The sequence below is a fragment of the Aegilops tauschii genome, chromosome 1, assembly GCF_002575655.3.
Source record: "Aegilops tauschii subsp. strangulata cultivar AL8/78 chromosome 1, Aet v6.0, whole genome shotgun sequence".
NCBI classification, from domain to species: domain Eukaryota; kingdom Viridiplantae; phylum Streptophyta; class Magnoliopsida; order Poales; family Poaceae; genus Aegilops; species Aegilops tauschii.
In genome coordinates, this window is record NC_053035.3 from 491666981 (window position 1) to 491686121 (window position 19141).

Here is a 19141-nt window from a genome sequence, read left to right on the forward strand (position 1 = left end):
CAATGGATATGATTTATTCTACAATGAAAGAAATAGTCCCGAGTCGCTGCAGGCTTACGACCCGGCACTTGGGGGCTACATTATTCAAATTGAGATTACATCGAATATGCAAGTCCCATGTCATTGCCAGCATGCACCATGGCACTTGGGGGCTAATGCAAAGTCATTTTTTGCTCAACTTATTGAAGACCCGGCTAATCACATTCTAAATGAGCCGGCCCTTGGGGGCTACCAATTGCTCCTGTCGAAAATTCAAGGTACACAAGCTTTAATCCATTATATTGAAAGATCCACTACTCAGTTGGTAGAGTAGAAAGCTCTTAACCTTGTGGACGTGCGTTCAAGCCCCATGGTGGAGATTACATCATATGATGTTATTATTAATGAATCATATACAAAGTCCCAGCTCAGTAATATCTTACTGAGCCAGCCCTTGGGGGCTACACGTTGCTGCTCAAGTTTACATGATCATATTTACAAAGTCCCTGCTCATTATTGCATAATGACCCGGCCCTTGGGGGCTACACTGGTTGAAATTTTATGAGCATAAGGCAATTACAAGTCCCAGGTTGCTGCAAGCATGACAACCCGGTACTTGGGGGCTACAGGTGATATGCATATAAGGGAGGAATAACTTCAAATTCTCAGTTTTGAGCAAATCGGGTATTATATTATTACCAGAGAAATATGCAAAGTTTATGACCCGGCGTCATCATAAGATTAACCCGGCATCAGCAACAATTACATGACCCGACATCATTTGTTTATAACCCGACAATTTTGGCAATCATAAATCGGCAAGATCTACATCTTTAAGCTGGCTGAATATCAGTTGAATATTTCAAGACCAATATTTTTTCAAATCAGAGCATTGAAGGCCGACTCAAATGGGTTATTTCTTATAATATTTCTTTACAAGAGCCAATGTTAGCAAATGGATTATGAAGCTGGCTTATTGACCCGGATTTTCCAGGAGAAAATGACAAGGACTTAAGGATGATCAGGTGCCGGCTTACAAGAATATTTAACCCGAAGCACAACCTGTCAAATTTGTTCTTGTTTTTATATTGCAGATTAGTTTAACATGGATAAATCTAAATTAAACTGGGGGCTAATGTCGGGGATATACCCCGTGGTATGACCCGGCCGGACTTGCGTTTCATTGGCAACCCGCGAGAAGATTGGCGACTCATGTGTCTGGCGGTTCACTGGTGTGACGACTCACGAGCCTGAAGATTCATTGGTGACCCGGCGGGTGTTTCAGATGGATGACAAGGCCCAAGGCCCAGAAGGCCGGCTCATGTTATGGTGGGCCGGCTTAAGAGGAAGACATAAGGAATATTCTCCTACAAAGGAAGCAAGACTAGGACTCCACTTGTAATAGAGTAATCCTAATCCTACTAGGACTAGTCATGTAACCCGCCCCTTCAACTTATATAAGGAAGGGCAGGGCTCCCCAAAGAAGGACAAGCAAGAAGAAACAATCTCTAGGTCTAGACACAAAGAGCCGGCTTACCGGCGACTCCTTCATGATCATAATGAGACCTAGCCACAAACATCATGTAGGGTTATTACCGGATGATGTTTCCCGGGGCCCGAAGCTGTCTAAACCCTTGTCTTGTGTTGCGTCTCTCGATTCCGATCGACCCCTCTCAAGCTACTACATAGATGCGTTAGCCTCACGACTAAGTCCTTACACTAGGACATCTGCCGTGACAATTCCACGACACCAAGCCTCAACCACCACTCCACCATCCCAGGAGGCTCCTTCAAGATTCTAAACAACGCCACAACATTGTCGCCACCCAATCCGAGGGATTTTGGGTTTCACCCGAGACCGGGAGATGGAGGGCCGGGGATAGATCTCGATGCCACCAAAGGAGAAGTTTATGTTCTCTACCTGTACAAATTCTATTGCTGCCAAAGGATAAGAGCTCTCCTTTGTCCGCCAGTTTCCCTAGTCTCCGGCATCCTTCCAGGCATCACGAGAATAGGGGAACTGCTACCAGAGACAAGGGAAACCACAGATTAACGTTGGAGAGCAGTTTCAATTTTTTTGTACTATGCTATGTTCGTATTTCCTTGGTTCCGACATCATAATTGTGAAGACGACATCGTACAAAGAAATAATTCCCATGGCTCCATAGAGCCTAAGGTATTTGAGTCCTGCAGATCAATGGTCTCTGATCTTGCGGATCATCGTCCGCTGCTTTTGATAGTCATGGCCATGGCGGCAATAGTGTCACATGAGTTTTGGTTAGAGGTTCTCCTACTTCGATTTTTTGTGTTCCCGGTCTTCACCAACAGGTTGATGATGAATTAGTTGTTACCTTGCCTTGCGGGAGGTGTCTTTCGGGCCACAATGAGTTCACCCATACTGTGGGTTCCCACCTATAGTATTCGTAAAAAAAGGTTCCCACCTATACAAAAAATAGATGCTAAGCCTGCAATGTCTGATAACTGGGCTCATGAGGGACTGCTAGTGAGATATTGGAGGAAGGTGAGGATGACGTATGTCAAATCCGCATAGCCCTTATGAGCTGGGCCACACACTTGCTACAATGGCAACCAATTTCCTTGACATTTCCAGCACTGGGCAGGCGCTAGCCCCCCATAAATGAGGCAAGAAGCTCTGCGGGTGGAGCAGCAAATGGTGGGCGATTCATGATGCTCTTCAAAAATCTCAGAGGTTAATGACATTGAAGAGGCTTGATTTAATTTTTATTTCAGTTTGTGCGATCTCAGGTACTTTGGTCAATAAATAAATAAAGTCAAGTCGTTTACTAAAAGAGTACAAATTTTATTCTTTTCTTTTGGCGGCGTCAACACACAAACATATTTCATTAAGGTCTTACAGAACTAATATGGTTTCACTAGCAAAAGAGCCCATGCGTTGAAATGGAAGAAAAAATATATATCACACACCCCTAACTGAATAACCATGGCTCAAGACCCCAATAGGTCCACATCCTTTATTTGAACATGGCATCATATCTGTGTTGCCACTGATGCTTCTTCCTACTCTCGCCGGTGGTGGTCTCAGTGCTCACTCAACCATAATGCATTTGAGTGTGCCAATCCTAAGGTCTCTCTCTCTCTCTCTCTCTGCATAAGATGAGAACTTTGCTTTTCTTCCCTGCAAGGTTTTGCCGGGCGTGCATGCATGGTCATCGATGATTTCTTTCATCTCCAATTTGGTTTTGTTGAGGTGTTCATTTGCAATCTAGATCGCCGCCACTACAAAAGAAAGATGGATCATGCACTACTGATTAAGGTTTGCACCTTAAATATCATTTTAAAACCGTTTAGCAGGTAAATTAACATCATATTCAGAGTATACACATTTTTAAATGAAATTCCATATATAAGATATGGATCGTGCGCTATTGATTAAGCTGACACCCTAAATAGCATTTTAAAAATGTTTAACTGATAAAATAACATCATATTCAGATTCTGTAATTTTTTCTAATCAAATTTCTAATCAAATTTCATATACGATTTGTTAACATTGGAGTCATGATTTAAAAGTTACAGGTGTATTTGAAAAGCATTTGTTCTAGATGGACTGCGGGTTAATTAACCCAAATAGACAGGAGGGAGTGGTGGGTCTCTTTAATTCTTGTCACTTAAAGGCAGGGGTTTCTGTAAAACCGCAAAAAACGAACCCTTTTTGTGTCAATGGGTCAATTATCAAAAAAGGCCGGAGGGTTTCTGTAAAAAAGTGTGCCAGGGGTAATTAACCCAAATAGACGGGAGGGGGTGGTGGTTCTCTTTAATTCTTGTCACTTAAAGGCAGGGGTTTCTGTAAAACCGCAAAAACCGAACCCTTTTTGTGTCAATGGGTCAATTATCAAAAAGGCCGGAGGGCTTCTGTAAAAATGTGTGACAGGGGCAGAAGCTTTCCTCCCTTTATTAGGGCATCTCCAACGCCAACCCCCAATCCGAACACTGTCCGTGGACTGGGGGGGGGGGGGGGGGGGGGAGGGGGCTAGTCCCTGGACACGAATGCAGGAGCCGGTCATCCAAAGCTGTTTGCATATGTCCGATTATGCATATTCGAATGCACTAGAAAATATTCGTTCATACTTGGACATTTTTTTTACATAAAACTGGGTACTTTTCATCTAAACGGGAGCAAATTCATTACATTATACATATTTCAACTACACCGAACTCTAAACCTAGCCTAAAATGACGACCGTGGCCCGTATACCCATCTTCGGCCGGCCATGAGCCTCGGCAGCCATGAGTGTGGGGAAGTGTAGCTATCCGCCTCCACGTCATTGACCAACGGCTAATCGGTTGACAATGTTGACCCCACCAAGCTTGGCCTTCATGGGATACAAGCATCGGCGACCTCATCCCATGCACTACTCTTCATCGCTGCCGGCGGCAATCATGGACGTGCCAGCTTCATGGACGTGGCAGCGGGGCGCGGCCGAGCTGGCGACCTCGTCTTCGTCCTCGCTCCTACTGAACACCTCATACGCCGCATCGTTGAACTCCGTAGGCGGCTCCTAACTCCGCCTGAAGATGGCGGTAACGCCATCAGTCGTGGTGGATCTCGAGGGCGAAGCGATAGGACTCGAGAAGCGCCTCCTGCTCGGGCACATCCACGTCCGACATTATGATGTGCAGGCAGCGAGAAGCTCCTCCTCGCGCTGGTGTTTGTCGACGAGGCAGAGGATGTAGTCCTAGTCGGCCAGCCCCTGTCGGGATGCGCCGTTTCGCTCCTCCAGCACCATGTCCATGTAGTGAGCACGGGCCTCGCCCATGGTGATGTTTGTCAGCACGGATGGTGGCGCCGTCTCGGCCACCTCTGCCATACGCGCATCCACAACACCAGCCTCCGGTAAGCTCGTCCGTCTGGCGCCCTACCAGCCGGCCGCAATAGCGGCGATCTCCTCCTTCTGTTCGGATGAGAGACCTTCCCACAAAGCTTTGGAGCTCGAGGAGGCCATGGCGGGTGTGGTGAGGAGAGGAGCTAGAGAGCGGAGGAGGGTGGATTGATGCGTCCGTGTTGCCGGCCCGGTGTGTAAATAGCGGGCGGAGGGCAAGCCAAGCAGCGAGGCCGGGTGGCCCCAGAGTAGCTTCCTCAACAACCATGTATGTTTAATGGAGGGAGACGGATAGACTGCACCGTTTGAATGCGGATAGACGTTGTGTGCACTGGGAAGTGGTGGCTGGCACACCACTTCAATGCCGGCTCGAGTGAGCGGTCGCGTTCGCTATGGGCCGGCATGAATGCGGCGCTGACGCTCTGAAGCAGCGCTGACCAGCGTAGGGCGAGAAAGCGCGCTTGTGCGGGAAGGGTTTTAGATGGACCATGTTAGTCAGACGCGGGCGTGGTAGCGATACGGACGCCCGCAAAGCCGCCCCGCTCCCCGGTTTGTAGGAAAAAGTAAGTCCGAACTAGTCCGCGTTGGATGGCAAAATACCTCCAGACCGCGCGGTCCGGACGGTTGCGGGTGGTTTGAGGGTCGGTGTTGAAGATGTCATTAGTAACTAGTTGTAGATTTAGCACAAAATATAAATTACTCTTTGACGCGTGCAGAGCTCTACTAACGAAACTACCTCGCCCTTGAAAATCTAGAATATCAAATGTTTCAAATACACAGCAAAGACTTAGGAAATACAGTGCTACGTAGAGATGAAGACTAGATTCCACGCTACTACAAGCTAATTAAACACAATGTTTTCTGTCAAAAGGCAGCTCTAACGGTCTTCCTGAGTGGTTACAGTTCCCTGAATCAATGTAATGTCTGTTCTAAAGCTTCTTCACGTGCTTCCGCAAACTATTAGTCTTCAGTTCGGTCCTCCTTGATTTGTGTCACAGCCGCACATGTAACTGCATTCAATTAAGATTCGTGCAAACAAAGTGTCATTAGTACGCAACACTAAATACTAACTCAGATGTGCCTCAAGGACAAAAGGATTTACGTTGTAGTTCGTCGTGTCGCCCCGTGACACAAACAATGGTATAATCCTTCTACTGGAGCTGGGTTTCGGAAACTTGGTCTCTTAGATCGTCGACATGGATTCCGAATCCGTACGCGGTAGTACCTTTCGAATGATCATTTGCAGCTGCAAATAGGAAACATTGTTGCAGCAGCCATCAGTGGGTGTTTCGTTAGTACTTCAAACAATAACATTTCAGCTAAAACAAAAGATATCTTCTCTTGTGGAATGATACTATACATTACTGAGCATTACTACTGCTGCTAATATTACCATCTGTTGCTTTTGGTCTAATTCACCATATATAATGCAGAAATATGCATTATCACTTGGCAAAACGGCGCACAAGAAAGCATCCCATAAGTACACTATATATGGAAGTATATATAAAGAACAAGATGACATTATCGATTTAGGGCAATTTAAATTAGGCTGCTTAGAGTGCTAAGAGGTACGCAGAAAGCTGTCTTAACAAAGCATCATACCTAGATAAAACAAATAATAAATAATTCTCACAGAAGAACAAAGCAAATATTAACCATTTATTTTTGGATACGAGAGCATTCATTTTTAACCCTTTTTTTGGAGGGAAAACAACAAGGAGGTTCCCCTACCTTACATACATATCACTATATCTGGCAGTAGATTAAAATAAAAGGAGTGTCATGTTACAAGCACTACAGAGAGTGGGAAAGCCTTTCTGTTTTTCCATTTGATCATCAGTAATGAAGTGTTTTATTGCAAAAAATATAATATCTAGGATTTTGTTAGTGTCCAAACCTGTGAAGCTGAATGTAAACGAGGGTTTCCACCAAGACTTGAATGCCAAAGCTACAGAAGATTTGGAGGGACCTAACTTTCCCTATTAGGAAAGGAACATTGAATATCAGAGATAAAGGAATAAACAAATACAACACTTCATACTTCAGTTTTTTTTCTCCATGTGTAAATAAATTTTTTTGTTAAAAATTTTCTCTACATATTTTCACACGCATTATTTTGGGAGTTATGCAAAACAATTTAGGGGTGCTACTGCATTTGTAACGTGATATCACCCATACATAGTGTTTGTAGCACTATAACCTCTCTTTGTTATTAGCAATTGGAGGCATATTAATAAAGATGTGTAACAGACCTTTACTAGCAAGTTCTTATTAGCCTGCCAGTTTGCAGCTATCTGAAACGAGGAATTGTCGGCATCATCTGTTGGTTCGTCCTTACCCACCCTAGAAAAAAAGGTCATGTAAAATTGAATTCAATTGAGTTGATGAAAAACTGAAAACCATGAGTTCATTATACGCTTACCTTGTGGTTAGCTCAAGCCCAAAATCAATGTAGTTTGTAATTTTGGTTGCTTCCGTAGGAATCACAGAGTATACCTAATGGACACGCACAAATACATAGATTTGATCAAATCTCAAAAAAATTGTGATTTGCAATGAGATATCTAAATAATAAAGTTTCATATTTGCACTCAAGAAATTGCACGAGACTAAACTATTTCTACTAACTGCAACTCTTATTCACAGTTGATTGTGCATCCTTTAATTCCGCCATTTATGTCAATTATCCACTAACATTCACATAGCATATGATAAGATACATATCTATAATCAAATTTAGCGCATGTGTTTACTATATCAGTTCAATTGAAAGAATATAAACTGTGATAATCCTCAGTAAATATTCAGGATACGTGTATTCAAGTGTACAGATGATGCATTCAACGGCTACCATGTAATGTCAGCGCACTTCCTAACACTTAAATATGCTAAAAGCAAAAAGAACGGGAATTACCCGGAAGGTACGTACACAATAATAAACATGCATACAACTAGTAAATGATATATATTCTAACAAGACAACTAACTAAGCTAATCCTTGAAAAACTGATATACTATTTTTTTAGTTGAACTGATATATAGTAAACTAACGAGGAGAATAGACCTGACATCCATTTAGTCTAAAAAATACATATAGCAGGCTAAGAAAATGGGAGGCAGATCAGTCTTAGGGATCACGAATAAAATAGAACTGCATGCCATTCCCTGTATAAAAACAGAACAACATACAAAACTGAATCATGTCAAAAGATAATATAGAACATATCTCCTCACCTGCCTTTGGACAACCTGGTGCTCATAGAATGACGCGACCAGCTGCACATCAAGGAAATTGTATGAGATTCAACAACGGTAATGGTGTAATGATTCAATCAAGGCAATAAATTAGTTTTATGTTTTACTCCCTCCGTCCCAAAATTCTTGTCTTAGATTTGTCTAAATACGGATGTATCAAGTCACATTTTAGTATTAGATACATCCGTATCTAGACAAATCTAAGACAAGAATTTTGGGACAGAGGGAGTACTTGGTAACAATTTTTGGAAACCACTGATCTTGTTACAAAAAATGAGTTGACCGTTGCAAGAAACAAACATAAAATGCATCTTTAACTGTGATTGGGAAAATTTCTATTTCTCACTGAAAATCCAAGAATTTTACGAAGAAGTTCATAGAAAAGCAACACAATTTCTGGCATATTTCACAATGATGGTACTCATGTATCCAGAAGCACCAGCACTATGTGTATGTAATCTTATCAAAAGATTTTTGTAAGTTACAAAAAGTGCAAAGCTTTTCTTAATAAGCAAATGAGGAAAAACTGTAGCGAACCTGTGTGCTTCTGAGAAGCTCTAGAGAAAAATTGAGTGAAGGGCTGAGTGGACTATCTGAACCCACACCATAACTGATTCCGCAATCCCAGTTCTTCAAATCCTCAAAAGGAAAAGACTTGTTTCCAGCAGTACCTAAAAATGATGCATCAAAAAAGGGCAAATGAAAGTGTAAATAAAGGCCCAAATTCATACATGATAAGAAAACAAAATACTTGTAAAAGTGCAAATAAATCTGAAATTTACATTTTTCCAAATGTTTTTTTTTCTTCGGGGCAAAGCCTTTCGAAATATGTGGATAAATGCAAATCTCAGCTTTGTTAGGAAGCCATCATATGAATGCTAAGAACAAACTCCAAAGCCATAACAAAAACAATCCATGCATGCTAAAGAAACAACAGGATTGGCAATTTTGGAAACCCAAAGTTTTGTGCAATATAGAATACTTTAGTATGTATTATGCTTCAGCCTACAACTTCACAGTTTTTCCTATTGTAAGCCCAATAACCAGTTGATACATGTACTAGACTACGTGCTTGCAAATTTTGAGTAATCCAGGGTCACAAACTATATTATTTCCAGAAAATGTGGGTATGGTCTTCTGCTTATATTTCCATAAAAAGATAAAAGTGTCTATAGTGTTACACCTTTCTCCAAGTGCATGTGTATGGTCTTTTCCATTGTGAATAAAACAGTGTAAACGCAGTCTCTGAAATATAGAGCGATGTTGAATAAAGAAGTGGATTCTAAAATATACACATATAAAAAGACAGTAGGTTCAGTAAAAACTACACTTCAAAGAAGTGGATTCTAAAATGTACGCACTTAGGGGCTTGTATTATTGAGCCCCTGCACTTAATCCACCTATTCTTCCAACCAACCATGCACCATAGGGTACCACAGAGACAGAGGGTACCCCACCAGATACTGCAAAGAAAGGTAATATGAACATAATATAATCTGATTGGATACATGAAATACATAACTAAGTAAAATTCATTCAAGTAAAGTTAGACGTGGATATATCCATACAGAGAGATGGCACAAAAGATGCCCCCAATGATAGATTCTTCGAATCATATCTCAAACCCATGACACCACTGTCTTCTGAACAAGTGCTGCAAAACAGAAAAATTCATGTTTGTCACTTATGGTTTTATTCATATTTTGATATAAATAGCAGGAAAAATATTCTAATGCATATAGTGCAGGGTCTTTTTAACACCACCATCAGGTAACAAGTTAGTGAAAATATATGTAACAGCTACATGCACTGCACGGTATATGCACCAAAATGATGCAAAAAATAAAATAAAATATTACAGCCTACCTGTTTCCAAAATGCAAAGGCATTGCATAAAAGGCACCAATACCATATTTAGGAGAATGTGCACTCGATCTGAGCTTCAAAGTGCTGTATATTAAAAATATAAGAAACACTATCCTCATGCACATAGGCCATCAATGTGGAATCATTAAAAGTTTTTACTATTGAACAATAAATATCTTACGATTTCGGCGTTGACACAAGAAAGTGCACAAAGGTATCTGGATTATCCAAATCACTACAAAAACACAGTCAAGTCACATTGTATTTAGAGTATAGTTAACAGGGATATCATAAATAATAAGTACATAAGAAATATGACATTTGGTAAACTATGCAATGACTACCTCTGCCATCGAAGCTGAGCCTCCCCGCCAGCTGGTGACGCCTAGTGAAATATAGTTACGGAAAAACCGATTTTTTGTTGCAATATATAATATAACCAAGGGGCAAATTAAATCCTGAAAATAGAACGGCTAGCAATGCGTACACAAAACCATTGATCTTCGTCGATCGATCTCCTACCAAGTAATATATACCCAAAAAACCACACATGTATGATCACAACCAAAACTGGAAGAAAAGAAAAATACGATATCATGAACGACTGTTGCTGGATACAGCTGCGGTCAGATTGACATGAGGATCCTCCACCATCTTGAGCATGACCCCTGCGTTTACGCTCCCAGCTTGATTGAAGTAGTCGTCGAACAGGGTGCGCAGCGAGGGCTTCCCGAACCACAGCTCGTACCCTGGCACGAGCATCCTGCATGCTCAAGACCACCATCAGTCACTTCAGCGCGCTTATATACAAGTTCATGCAATTCATAGACTAATTCCTTTTTTAAACCTAATTCGTAGATCAACTTTTTGTAAACTTAATCCGTAGACTAATTAGCCACCGTTAACACGGCACTGCAATTCAGAGAACTATTGTTTTATCTGCAGAAGCAATCTTTCCGGTTCAAATCAACGGAGCATCGGCACATAGATACACCTAGGACCTAGTCAAAGCATGAATCTGAAATTGAAATTCTAAACCCGATCGATTCGATGCTGGTAAATCCTGTCACGAGCAAATTAACTAGCTAACCAAAAGCGAGCTTTTTCATGGGAGACAAGCTATGTGGGCGAGGGGGGGCGCACCTGGTGCAGGCGGCGTTGGGCGGGGGGTCGATGAGAGGCGGCACCTCCACCTTCGGGTCATGCTTCTTCTTCGGCGTCGGCGTCGGCTTCGGCTTCGGCTCCGGCTCCGGCATCTGCTTCGGCTTTGGCGGTGCCGACGGCTGCTGCTCCCGCACCGGCTTGCTCCGGGAACTCCCCATCCCTATGCTGCGCCGCCGATCGCCGGTCTCCTCCTGTAAACGTATGACCAGAGATGATTTTGGAGGAGAGATCGCACAGCCTTAAGGCTTGGGTGAGTTGTATATTTATATAGGAAAGAGTACATGGCTTTTACGTTATTGCAACCACAACAGATCAAACCTAACAGCTGCCCTGTACGGTTTAAATACAATACATGTCAACTATAAAAAAAAATACAATAGACTTTACTTAGCCGGACTCATATTGCTACAATAAATGGTTTAAATACCATACACGTCAACTCAAAAATATGCTTGTCGCGAGCATGGATACCGGATTTGATAGGAGGTATATATGTTACGCCGATTTTATTGCACCATAACATAGGTGGACTACTCGAAGTGGCTACAAGTTCCAAAAGAAGAGATTGCAGCCATATGATTTCAGCGGTAGCATTAGCCAACGCCTTATACTCAGACTCAGTGCTTGAGCGTGACACAGTGGCTTGTTTCCAAGCATTCCAAGCGACGGCTTGTCGCGCTCTCGGTCCGGCGAGCTGTGCGTGTGCGGTCCACTCGGCTACGGAAAAGAGTAGTAGGGATATCCCGATTGAAGCACATCGGTCAGGGAAATGAGCCGTACCGATATGCCGACTGAAGGACATCGGCTCCGAAGATCCTGAGCGACACGGCCTTTCGCGCTCTCGGTCCCGGCGAGCTGTGCGTGCGTGGTCCACTCGGCTCCGCGTCAAGATACCGCGTGCGTCATAGTGTAGATCATCCCGACGTCAAAGAGAATCATCCCGCCTACAGGAAGACGCCCCCCGTCTGCACGACATACCATCACGCAGTCGGGGACAACACGACTGCGTGGCGAGTGTTGGAAATAATCTTGACATGTGACTTGTGAAGCATGCTTGTGTGCACAATGTGTAAGTACTAGCCGGTCAATGACAAGTAGTACATGTCGTTAGTGCATGCATTCAGTTGTTAGTTAGATGCATGGAGAGATTAGTTAGTGGCCTAGCTAAAAGGATGTTTGTTGATGGCGTGCACTGAGAGATTCAGCCACGGAAAGATGACTAGTATGCATGCTAGCTGAGTTTGTTTGAGTAGTGGCTGGTTGGTCGAGTGAGCTGCATCATGGAGAGATCTCAGGATGTGCTGGTGCATGGAGAGAGTGGGCGTGAGTAGTGCCTAGAGACTTGGTGTTAGTGGCCGGATGTGACTGTCGAGTGGTGCCTGATGATCAGCTCCCTATGTATATGTAATTCAGCAAATGAATGAGAAAAAGAGGATGTGAGGGCTGGAAGAAAACATGCAGTCTTTGCGTCCACCAAGGACAAGAGACTCTCGGCAAAGCTTTGTGCTCCTCCTTGGTACATGTGTATACGTCTGTGTGTTTGAGTTTCTCCGATGTGTGTGTGTGTTCTTGAGAGAACCCATTAGAGAGATAGTACAAGACAGTTGATAGAGCTTGAGAGATGAGAGGATCCCCGCGTCGCCGCGGAGAGATGTCATCAAACTGCCGAGGGGGATCCACTTGGCGGCATGGTGAAGGATCATCGTGCCACCGAGGAGAATCTCTCGGCGACTCGGCGAAGGAATTTGTCCAGCTCCCGCCCGACTATCAGCCTGTCGATCAGCCATTTGCCCGAGATGTGACTACGCGACAGTGGGCCGGCTCTTGGGTGCTAGTTGGTCACGAGATTGAGAGATCATCTCGTTTTGCGTGACTGTGGCCTTCAAGAGTGTTGACAATTGACGAATGCGGCATTATCTGAAAACATTTGTATTAAGGTCTGAGCTCTGCCCCCCGCGTCACCCTCCACTGGCGACACGGCCGGGGGAACCCTAGCCGCCACCAGCACAACCCCCGCCGCCGCACTCCCCCGCCGCCGGAGGGCCGGCCGGCGAAGCCGCGCCGGTCCCGAGGAAGGTGGCGGCGGGGCGGATCTGCGTCCCTCGCGCCCCAATCCCCCTCCCCGACCACCCCCGCGCCCCACCCCCTGCCGCTGGTCCGACGGCGGCGGATCCAGTCCCCTCGTCGGCCTGGCCCCCACCTCCGGCGAGCCGCTCCTCCCCCGCCATCCTCTGCCGCCGCGGGCGCCCCTCTCCTCACACGCCTCCGCCCCCTCGGCCAGCAGGCCCGGGACCCTCCCCGGCGATCCTCGGGCGCTCTCCCACCAGCTGCTGCTTGAGCCTGCCGGCCGGCGGCGGATCCGACAATCCTGGCCGCTGCTATGGTCTCCGGCGGCCCTCCACCGCCCCCCCCCCCCCCCCCCCCCCCCCCCCCCGAGCCATGGTGATTGCTCTTGCTTCGAGACGGCGATGCTTATGTGGTTGTGGCTGGCATAGGGCTTCCCATGGTGGTCTCGGGCCGGGGCTGTTTCGGTCCCGGCAGCCTCGGGCCCACGTCTCTCCGGTGTCCCTCGCTGTCGGCGTCCCCATCCGGGCAGCTTCGGCCTCAGCGACTAGGTAGCTGCGTTCCTTCCAGCTTACCTTGCTCGCCGATGCCCCGACGGCTAATGCCACGGTAGCTCGGATCTGCGTCCCTCCAATCCTTGCTTGCCGGCGTTGCTGGACGCCGTCGTCCCAAGATCCCCGCTTGGTTCGCCTTGTCGCCCGCCCTATCCTGTACGCCTCAAAGTCTCCCCCTTTTGCCAGATCCTATGCTCGCGGGTTTGGAGGCGTTGCCACCCTCCGACGGCAGGTGCAGCCCCGCCAACCCCTTCCTGACATGGTGGTTCAGACCAGCGTTGGCCTCCCCATCTTCGATTCCGGACTCGGCGGCTATGGGATCGCTCAGCTTCAGGCCAGGGAGAGATCCCTGCTCGGCTTGCCGGTGCTGGCAGCGACGGCGCCCGCGGGTGTCGTTTTCCCCCTTGGAGGCGCTGCCAAGGCCTTCAGCTGCGCCCCTCTTCGAGCTCAGGGGAAACCCTAGGCCCGCGTCCCTCGGACCGGATAGTGACGGTGTCTCGGCGTCATATTCCTTCTCGAAGGCACTATCTTGATCGCTCGCGGTGTTCCCGGTTTTGGCTCACATGATGTTGGAGTTCTCGTTGGCTTGGCATTGCCGCCCTTGGCTCGGGTCTAGTAGGTTTAGCTGTGTTGTATCCTCTGTACGGGCTGAGCATCCCTTGTCCCCTACTCCGGGCATCATGTACACGCCTGCCTGCGTTCGTGTCATGTGTTGTATCCCTGTGTACTCATTCTAATCCTTCTATCAATGAAATGATACGCAAGCTTTGCGTATTCGCGAAAAAAGACAATTGACGAATGCCATGTGCAACAGGCCCGCCCTCGGGGCGCTGGATTGCGTTAGCCAATCTAGTAGTAACAGCTTTGACATTGTCAATTGGTGTTCAAAGAATGCAAACATCACCTAGGCCTCTACACTGCGAAGGTGTTGTTAATATGAGGACCACGTCGAACCATAGATGGAGCCAGCCGGCTGGTGACGTGACCAATTGGTTTCTGCTAGCGCTTGCTCTTGCGCCGACATATCACGCTCGACTTGCGCCGGTCGGGTACACGCAGCTAGGGTGGTCTGGCGCGTAGTCTCCAGGGCGAGATCGGACGGTGTATCACCCGTAATGGGAGTGTTGAGTAGACCCTTAGTGGTATGCAGTAGCTCCCGAGTGAGTTGTGCCTCGCCATGATATCCTCCACCCTCTGCAGCATTGTGGGATGCTACAGCAGATGGATCGACTATCGCGCCTCCACGATGGCTTGACACCACCAGAGGCGGCATACCAGCCACGAAGACTTCTGCCACAGAAGAGACTGGGTCACGTAGTTCTCCTCCCCATCCGAGCATAGTACTGCAGACAACGCTACCGGTGGCAAGCGCAAAATGGCTATCAGGGCCGGGCTTTGGGCCAAGTTGAGCCAGCCCACTGGTAACAAGTTAATGGTGGCGGGCCAGACGACTGCCGCTAATAATTGGTTGCCGGTGGCAGGCTTTTATACGCGCCCACCACAGTAACTTAGAATACGAGTGACACGGAAATCTGTTGGCGCTTCCGGGAGAGCGCGCTCCTGCCCGCGAAAAATATATTTCAAAGTGTGAAAAAATTCCAAACAAAAATTAATACCGAATTTTAAAAACCGATATTTTTTGTGTTTTGTGTAAAAAATTAATACGTCAAGTTTCGAAGAAAATCGATATTTTTTGTGGCTTGTGTAAAAAAGACGAAAGGATGTCTTGTGAAAAGCATTTTTAATACCGAATTTTGTCTTTTTCACACGCGACACATAAGTTGTCGGTTATTCGTGAAACGACTTTATAAGTATGTACAATATCGAGATGTACGTGTCAAATTTTTGTTTGAAATTTATTGATATTTCATAATATGTGTAAAACACATTTTAAAAACCAGGAGCGCGCTCCCATGTGCCAAAACATCACTCTCACAGTGGCATGCTTTTATTAATGCACAAGTGGTCGTGCACTCCATCCAATCCCGCTACTAGTGCCAATTCCATACAACAAAAAAACTACGCCAGCACCTACAATTCAGTCAATATACAACAATGCAACATCCATCACTCCTACAGCCATAGGAATACAGTTTGAGCACTGCTACATGAACGACATTTCCAGACAATACATGCACGACATGCATATCACGCCATCCATGGGCAAAGCTGAAGCAGCAGCTAACGGCTGGATTAGCCATCGTCCGAGAGTCGTTCAGCGCTTTATCGTCTGTGAAGTATTTCCGATACAGTTTGCATCCAGTGCACTCACAACTAAATTGTTCTCCTAATCGCTCCGCGTGAATCCAGAAACAAGGCGGAAACACTCAAGAAACAGACATTAAGCACGCGTGCACGTGTACAGTCCTTCCTTGCAATCTGCTAGACAAGGCATGTCTACTGTTTTTTGGGAGATCTTCAAAGAGAACCAAATAAGCTATGAAACCGATGGACCATACACACACATATGATGCGGTCTTGATACAGTGACCGGATTTGTTGCCGGCGCTGCCTTTAGTTGTCGCCGCAGCTCCTCTTCCAGGCTCAAATTAAAGGTTGTGGCCGCCATGTCATTGTTGGTACACTCGCTCCTGTAGGAGCTTAATAGCTAAAGCCGAAGAAGAAGCCATCACTGTCTTCTCGGTTAGTTGGTTTGCTCCCCTTCTCTAATTTGCTTCTCGGTTAGTTGGTTTGCTCCCCTTCTCTAATTTGCCAGCACTGCTAACTAAGGCATCCTTAGAGCATCTTCAATAGAAGATGTATATGTAAAAATAAGAGTGAAGTGCATCATAAGTCTTCGAATTATTTCAGAGGTGTCACGTAGGTCCTCGAACTATGAAAATCATCATCAAGGTCCTCAAAGTGCAATATGTGTGTTATCCTAGTCCTCAAACTATTTCAAAGGTGTCACGTAGGTCTTGAACTATTTCAGAGGTGTCACATATATACACACTTATTGCACTTAAAAGGATTTTCGAGGACTAGATGACACTTTTCATAGTTTGAGGACTTATGTGACACCATCGAAATAGTTTGAGGACCTAGGATGCACTTCACTCTAAAACTAACTTTTGTATTTTCGAGGGCCAAAAACACCTTTCCAACAGATGGTGTAGATGCAAAAAAAAAATTACATCTCTGCCTTCCAAAGATGTAAACTACAACACCTAGCGGTGCAAATTTGCATCTCCGCCTACAAAAGATGTAAAAACGCGACCGCCCGCCAACTGCCCAACTGTCGTTCCATTCTCTTCCGTGCGACCAGCCACCGCCCGCCTCACTCCGCCGCTGTCCGAATCGCACCAAATCGCCGCCGCCGCCCGACCGACGGCCGCCAGTCCCGCCGCGACTTCACCCCCACCCCCGCGTCTCCCGCGGCCTGCCTCGCCGGCACCAAAGTTCCTCCGCCATCGGCCGCCACTAATTTCCTCCGCCAGTCACCGCCCGATTCGGCCCGGCTGCCGCTCCTCCGCCAGCCCTCCCTCGGCCGTCACTTGAGTCGCCCGCCCCCACCCCGCCGCCCAACGACGCCGCTCCAACCTCGCCCAAGAACCTCGCCGCCCCCGCGCCGTCCGCCCTGTCGCCGCTGCCCGACCTCGCCACCCCTGCGCCGTCCGCCCCGTCGCCGCCGCCCGACCTCGTTGCCGCCGCGTCATCCGCCCCGTCACCAACGCTCGACCTCGTTGCCTCCGCATCATCCGCCTTGTCGGCACCTTTTCGCCACCCACCTCCACACGCCGCCACTCCGACCTCGCCGCCCACGCGTCGTCCGCCCCGTCGCCGCCGCCCGATCTCGCCGCCCTCTCAAATGAAGTACTAGTTGAAATATAGTTTTTACATCTCCATTTGCATCTTCTATTGGAGTAGTTGTTTTTACATCTTTGCTCTGCACCGTTTGTTGGAGTTGGCCCTTTTTTGGAGATGCAAAAAGCAGTTTTTGGACATGTAAATTTTACATCTCCTGTTTTACATCTCCAAATTTGCATCTTCTATTGGAGATGCTTCTAGTTAATTAGTTAATTAGTAGATGGTTTATTAGTAGCTACTAACTAAGGATGCCATGGCACTTGCTCCTGACAGAGATCTTGCTAGGAATAAACGATCTACGAATTCAGTACTTTGATCATGCAACTGCTAACTAAGAATGCCAGGCTCAATTGGTTGGGAGACAAAAGCTAAAACTGAACCAGAATCTCAGGTTTTGGTTTGCCTTAGAATGTACTATTGACACACACATAATTCTTGTTCTTGTACACACTATCTTACCTTTTTTGTTTAAAGAAGAAAAGGGATCTCTACAGATTCATGACACGGAAACTTCTTACATAACATGATCATTAGCATTTACATTGCACAAACTCTAACCTCTATAGGTTTTCTATTTTTCAATACCAGAACACTCAGAGTGTAACCTGTGGTGACAAACCAAGGTTCATGTATATCTATCTATAGAGATACTAAGCTCCCTTGACCTGAAGCGTCCTGGTGCTTCGGGGGTTGTGGGGTCGTTGGGGGCCCCGCCCGTAAGGGCATTTGTTGTTTAGTTTATTTATCCTTTTCTTATTTATTTATTTTATTTTCTCAAATTTTATTTCATGATACTTACTGAAATTTGTGAACATTAAACACAGTGTCCCTAGTATGCCTCTACTAGACTAGCTCGTTAATCAAAGATGGTTAAGTTTCCTGACCATAGACATGTGTTGTCATTTGATGAACGGGGTCACATCATTAGGAGAATTATGTGATGGACAAGACCCATCCGTTAGCTTAGCATAATGATCATTAAGTTTTATTGATATTGCTTTCTTCATGACTTATACATATTCCTCTGACTATGAGATTATGCAACTCCCTAATACTGGAGCAACACCTTGTGTGCTATCAAACGTCACAACGTAACTGGGTGATTATAAAGATGCTCTACAGGTGTCTCCGAAGGTGTTTGTTGGGTTAGCATAGATCGAGATTAGGATTTGTCACTCCAAGTACCGGAGAGGTATCTCTGGGCCCTCTCGGTAATGCACATCATTATAAGCCTTGCAAGCAATGTGACTAATGAGTTAGTTGCGGGATGATGTATTATGGAACGAGTAAAGAGACTTGCCAGTAATGAGATTGAACTAGGTATGAAGATACCGATGATCGAATCTCGGGCAAGTAACATACCGATGACAAAGGGAATGACGTATGTTATTATTGCGGTTTGACCGATAAACATCTTCGTAGAATATGTAGGAACCAATATGAGCATCCAGGTTCCGCTGTTGGTTATTGACCGGAGATATGTCTCGGTCATGTCTACATAGTTCTCGAACCCGTAGGGTCCGCACGCTTAACGTTCGATGACGATTTGTATTATGAGTTATGTGTTTTTGGTGACCGGAGATTGTT

The 19141-nt window shown here is 45.9% G+C and overlaps 1 protein-coding gene across 1 annotated transcript; it reads right to left on the reverse strand.

The window, feature by feature from the left end:
* Window positions 1–5953: 5953 nt before the first annotated feature.
* LOC109740039 (uncharacterized) lies at window positions 5954–11287 on the reverse strand. Its single transcript, XM_073506513.1, has 9 exons — window positions 11109–11287; window positions 10584–10728; window positions 9517–9562; window positions 8637–8770; window positions 8079–8120; window positions 7267–7340; window positions 7097–7187; window positions 6742–6823; window positions 5954–6087 (listed from the first exon to the last, which is right to left on the reverse strand). The coding sequence occupies exons 1-9, from the start codon at window positions 11285–11287 to the stop codon at window positions 5993–5995; spliced, it is 888 nt and encodes a 295-aa protein (XP_073362614.1). The 3' UTR covers window positions 5954–5992.
* Window positions 11288–19141: the final 7854 nt, after the last annotated feature.

Coding starts and splice junctions, on each gene's coding strand:
- LOC109740039 (XM_073506513.1), bottom strand. CDS start 11,287: ATGGGGAGTTCCCGGAGCAAGCCGGTGCGGGAGCAGCAGCCGTCGGCA. Junction 9,563..10,583: donor ATGTCAATCTGACCGCAGCT/GTATCCAGCAAC, acceptor CTTTCTTTGCAG/TATCTGGTGGGGTACCCTCT. Junction 7,188..7,266: donor GGGCTTGAGCTAACCACAAG/GTAAGCGTATAA, acceptor CTTTTTTTCTAG/GGTGGGTAAGGACGAACCAA.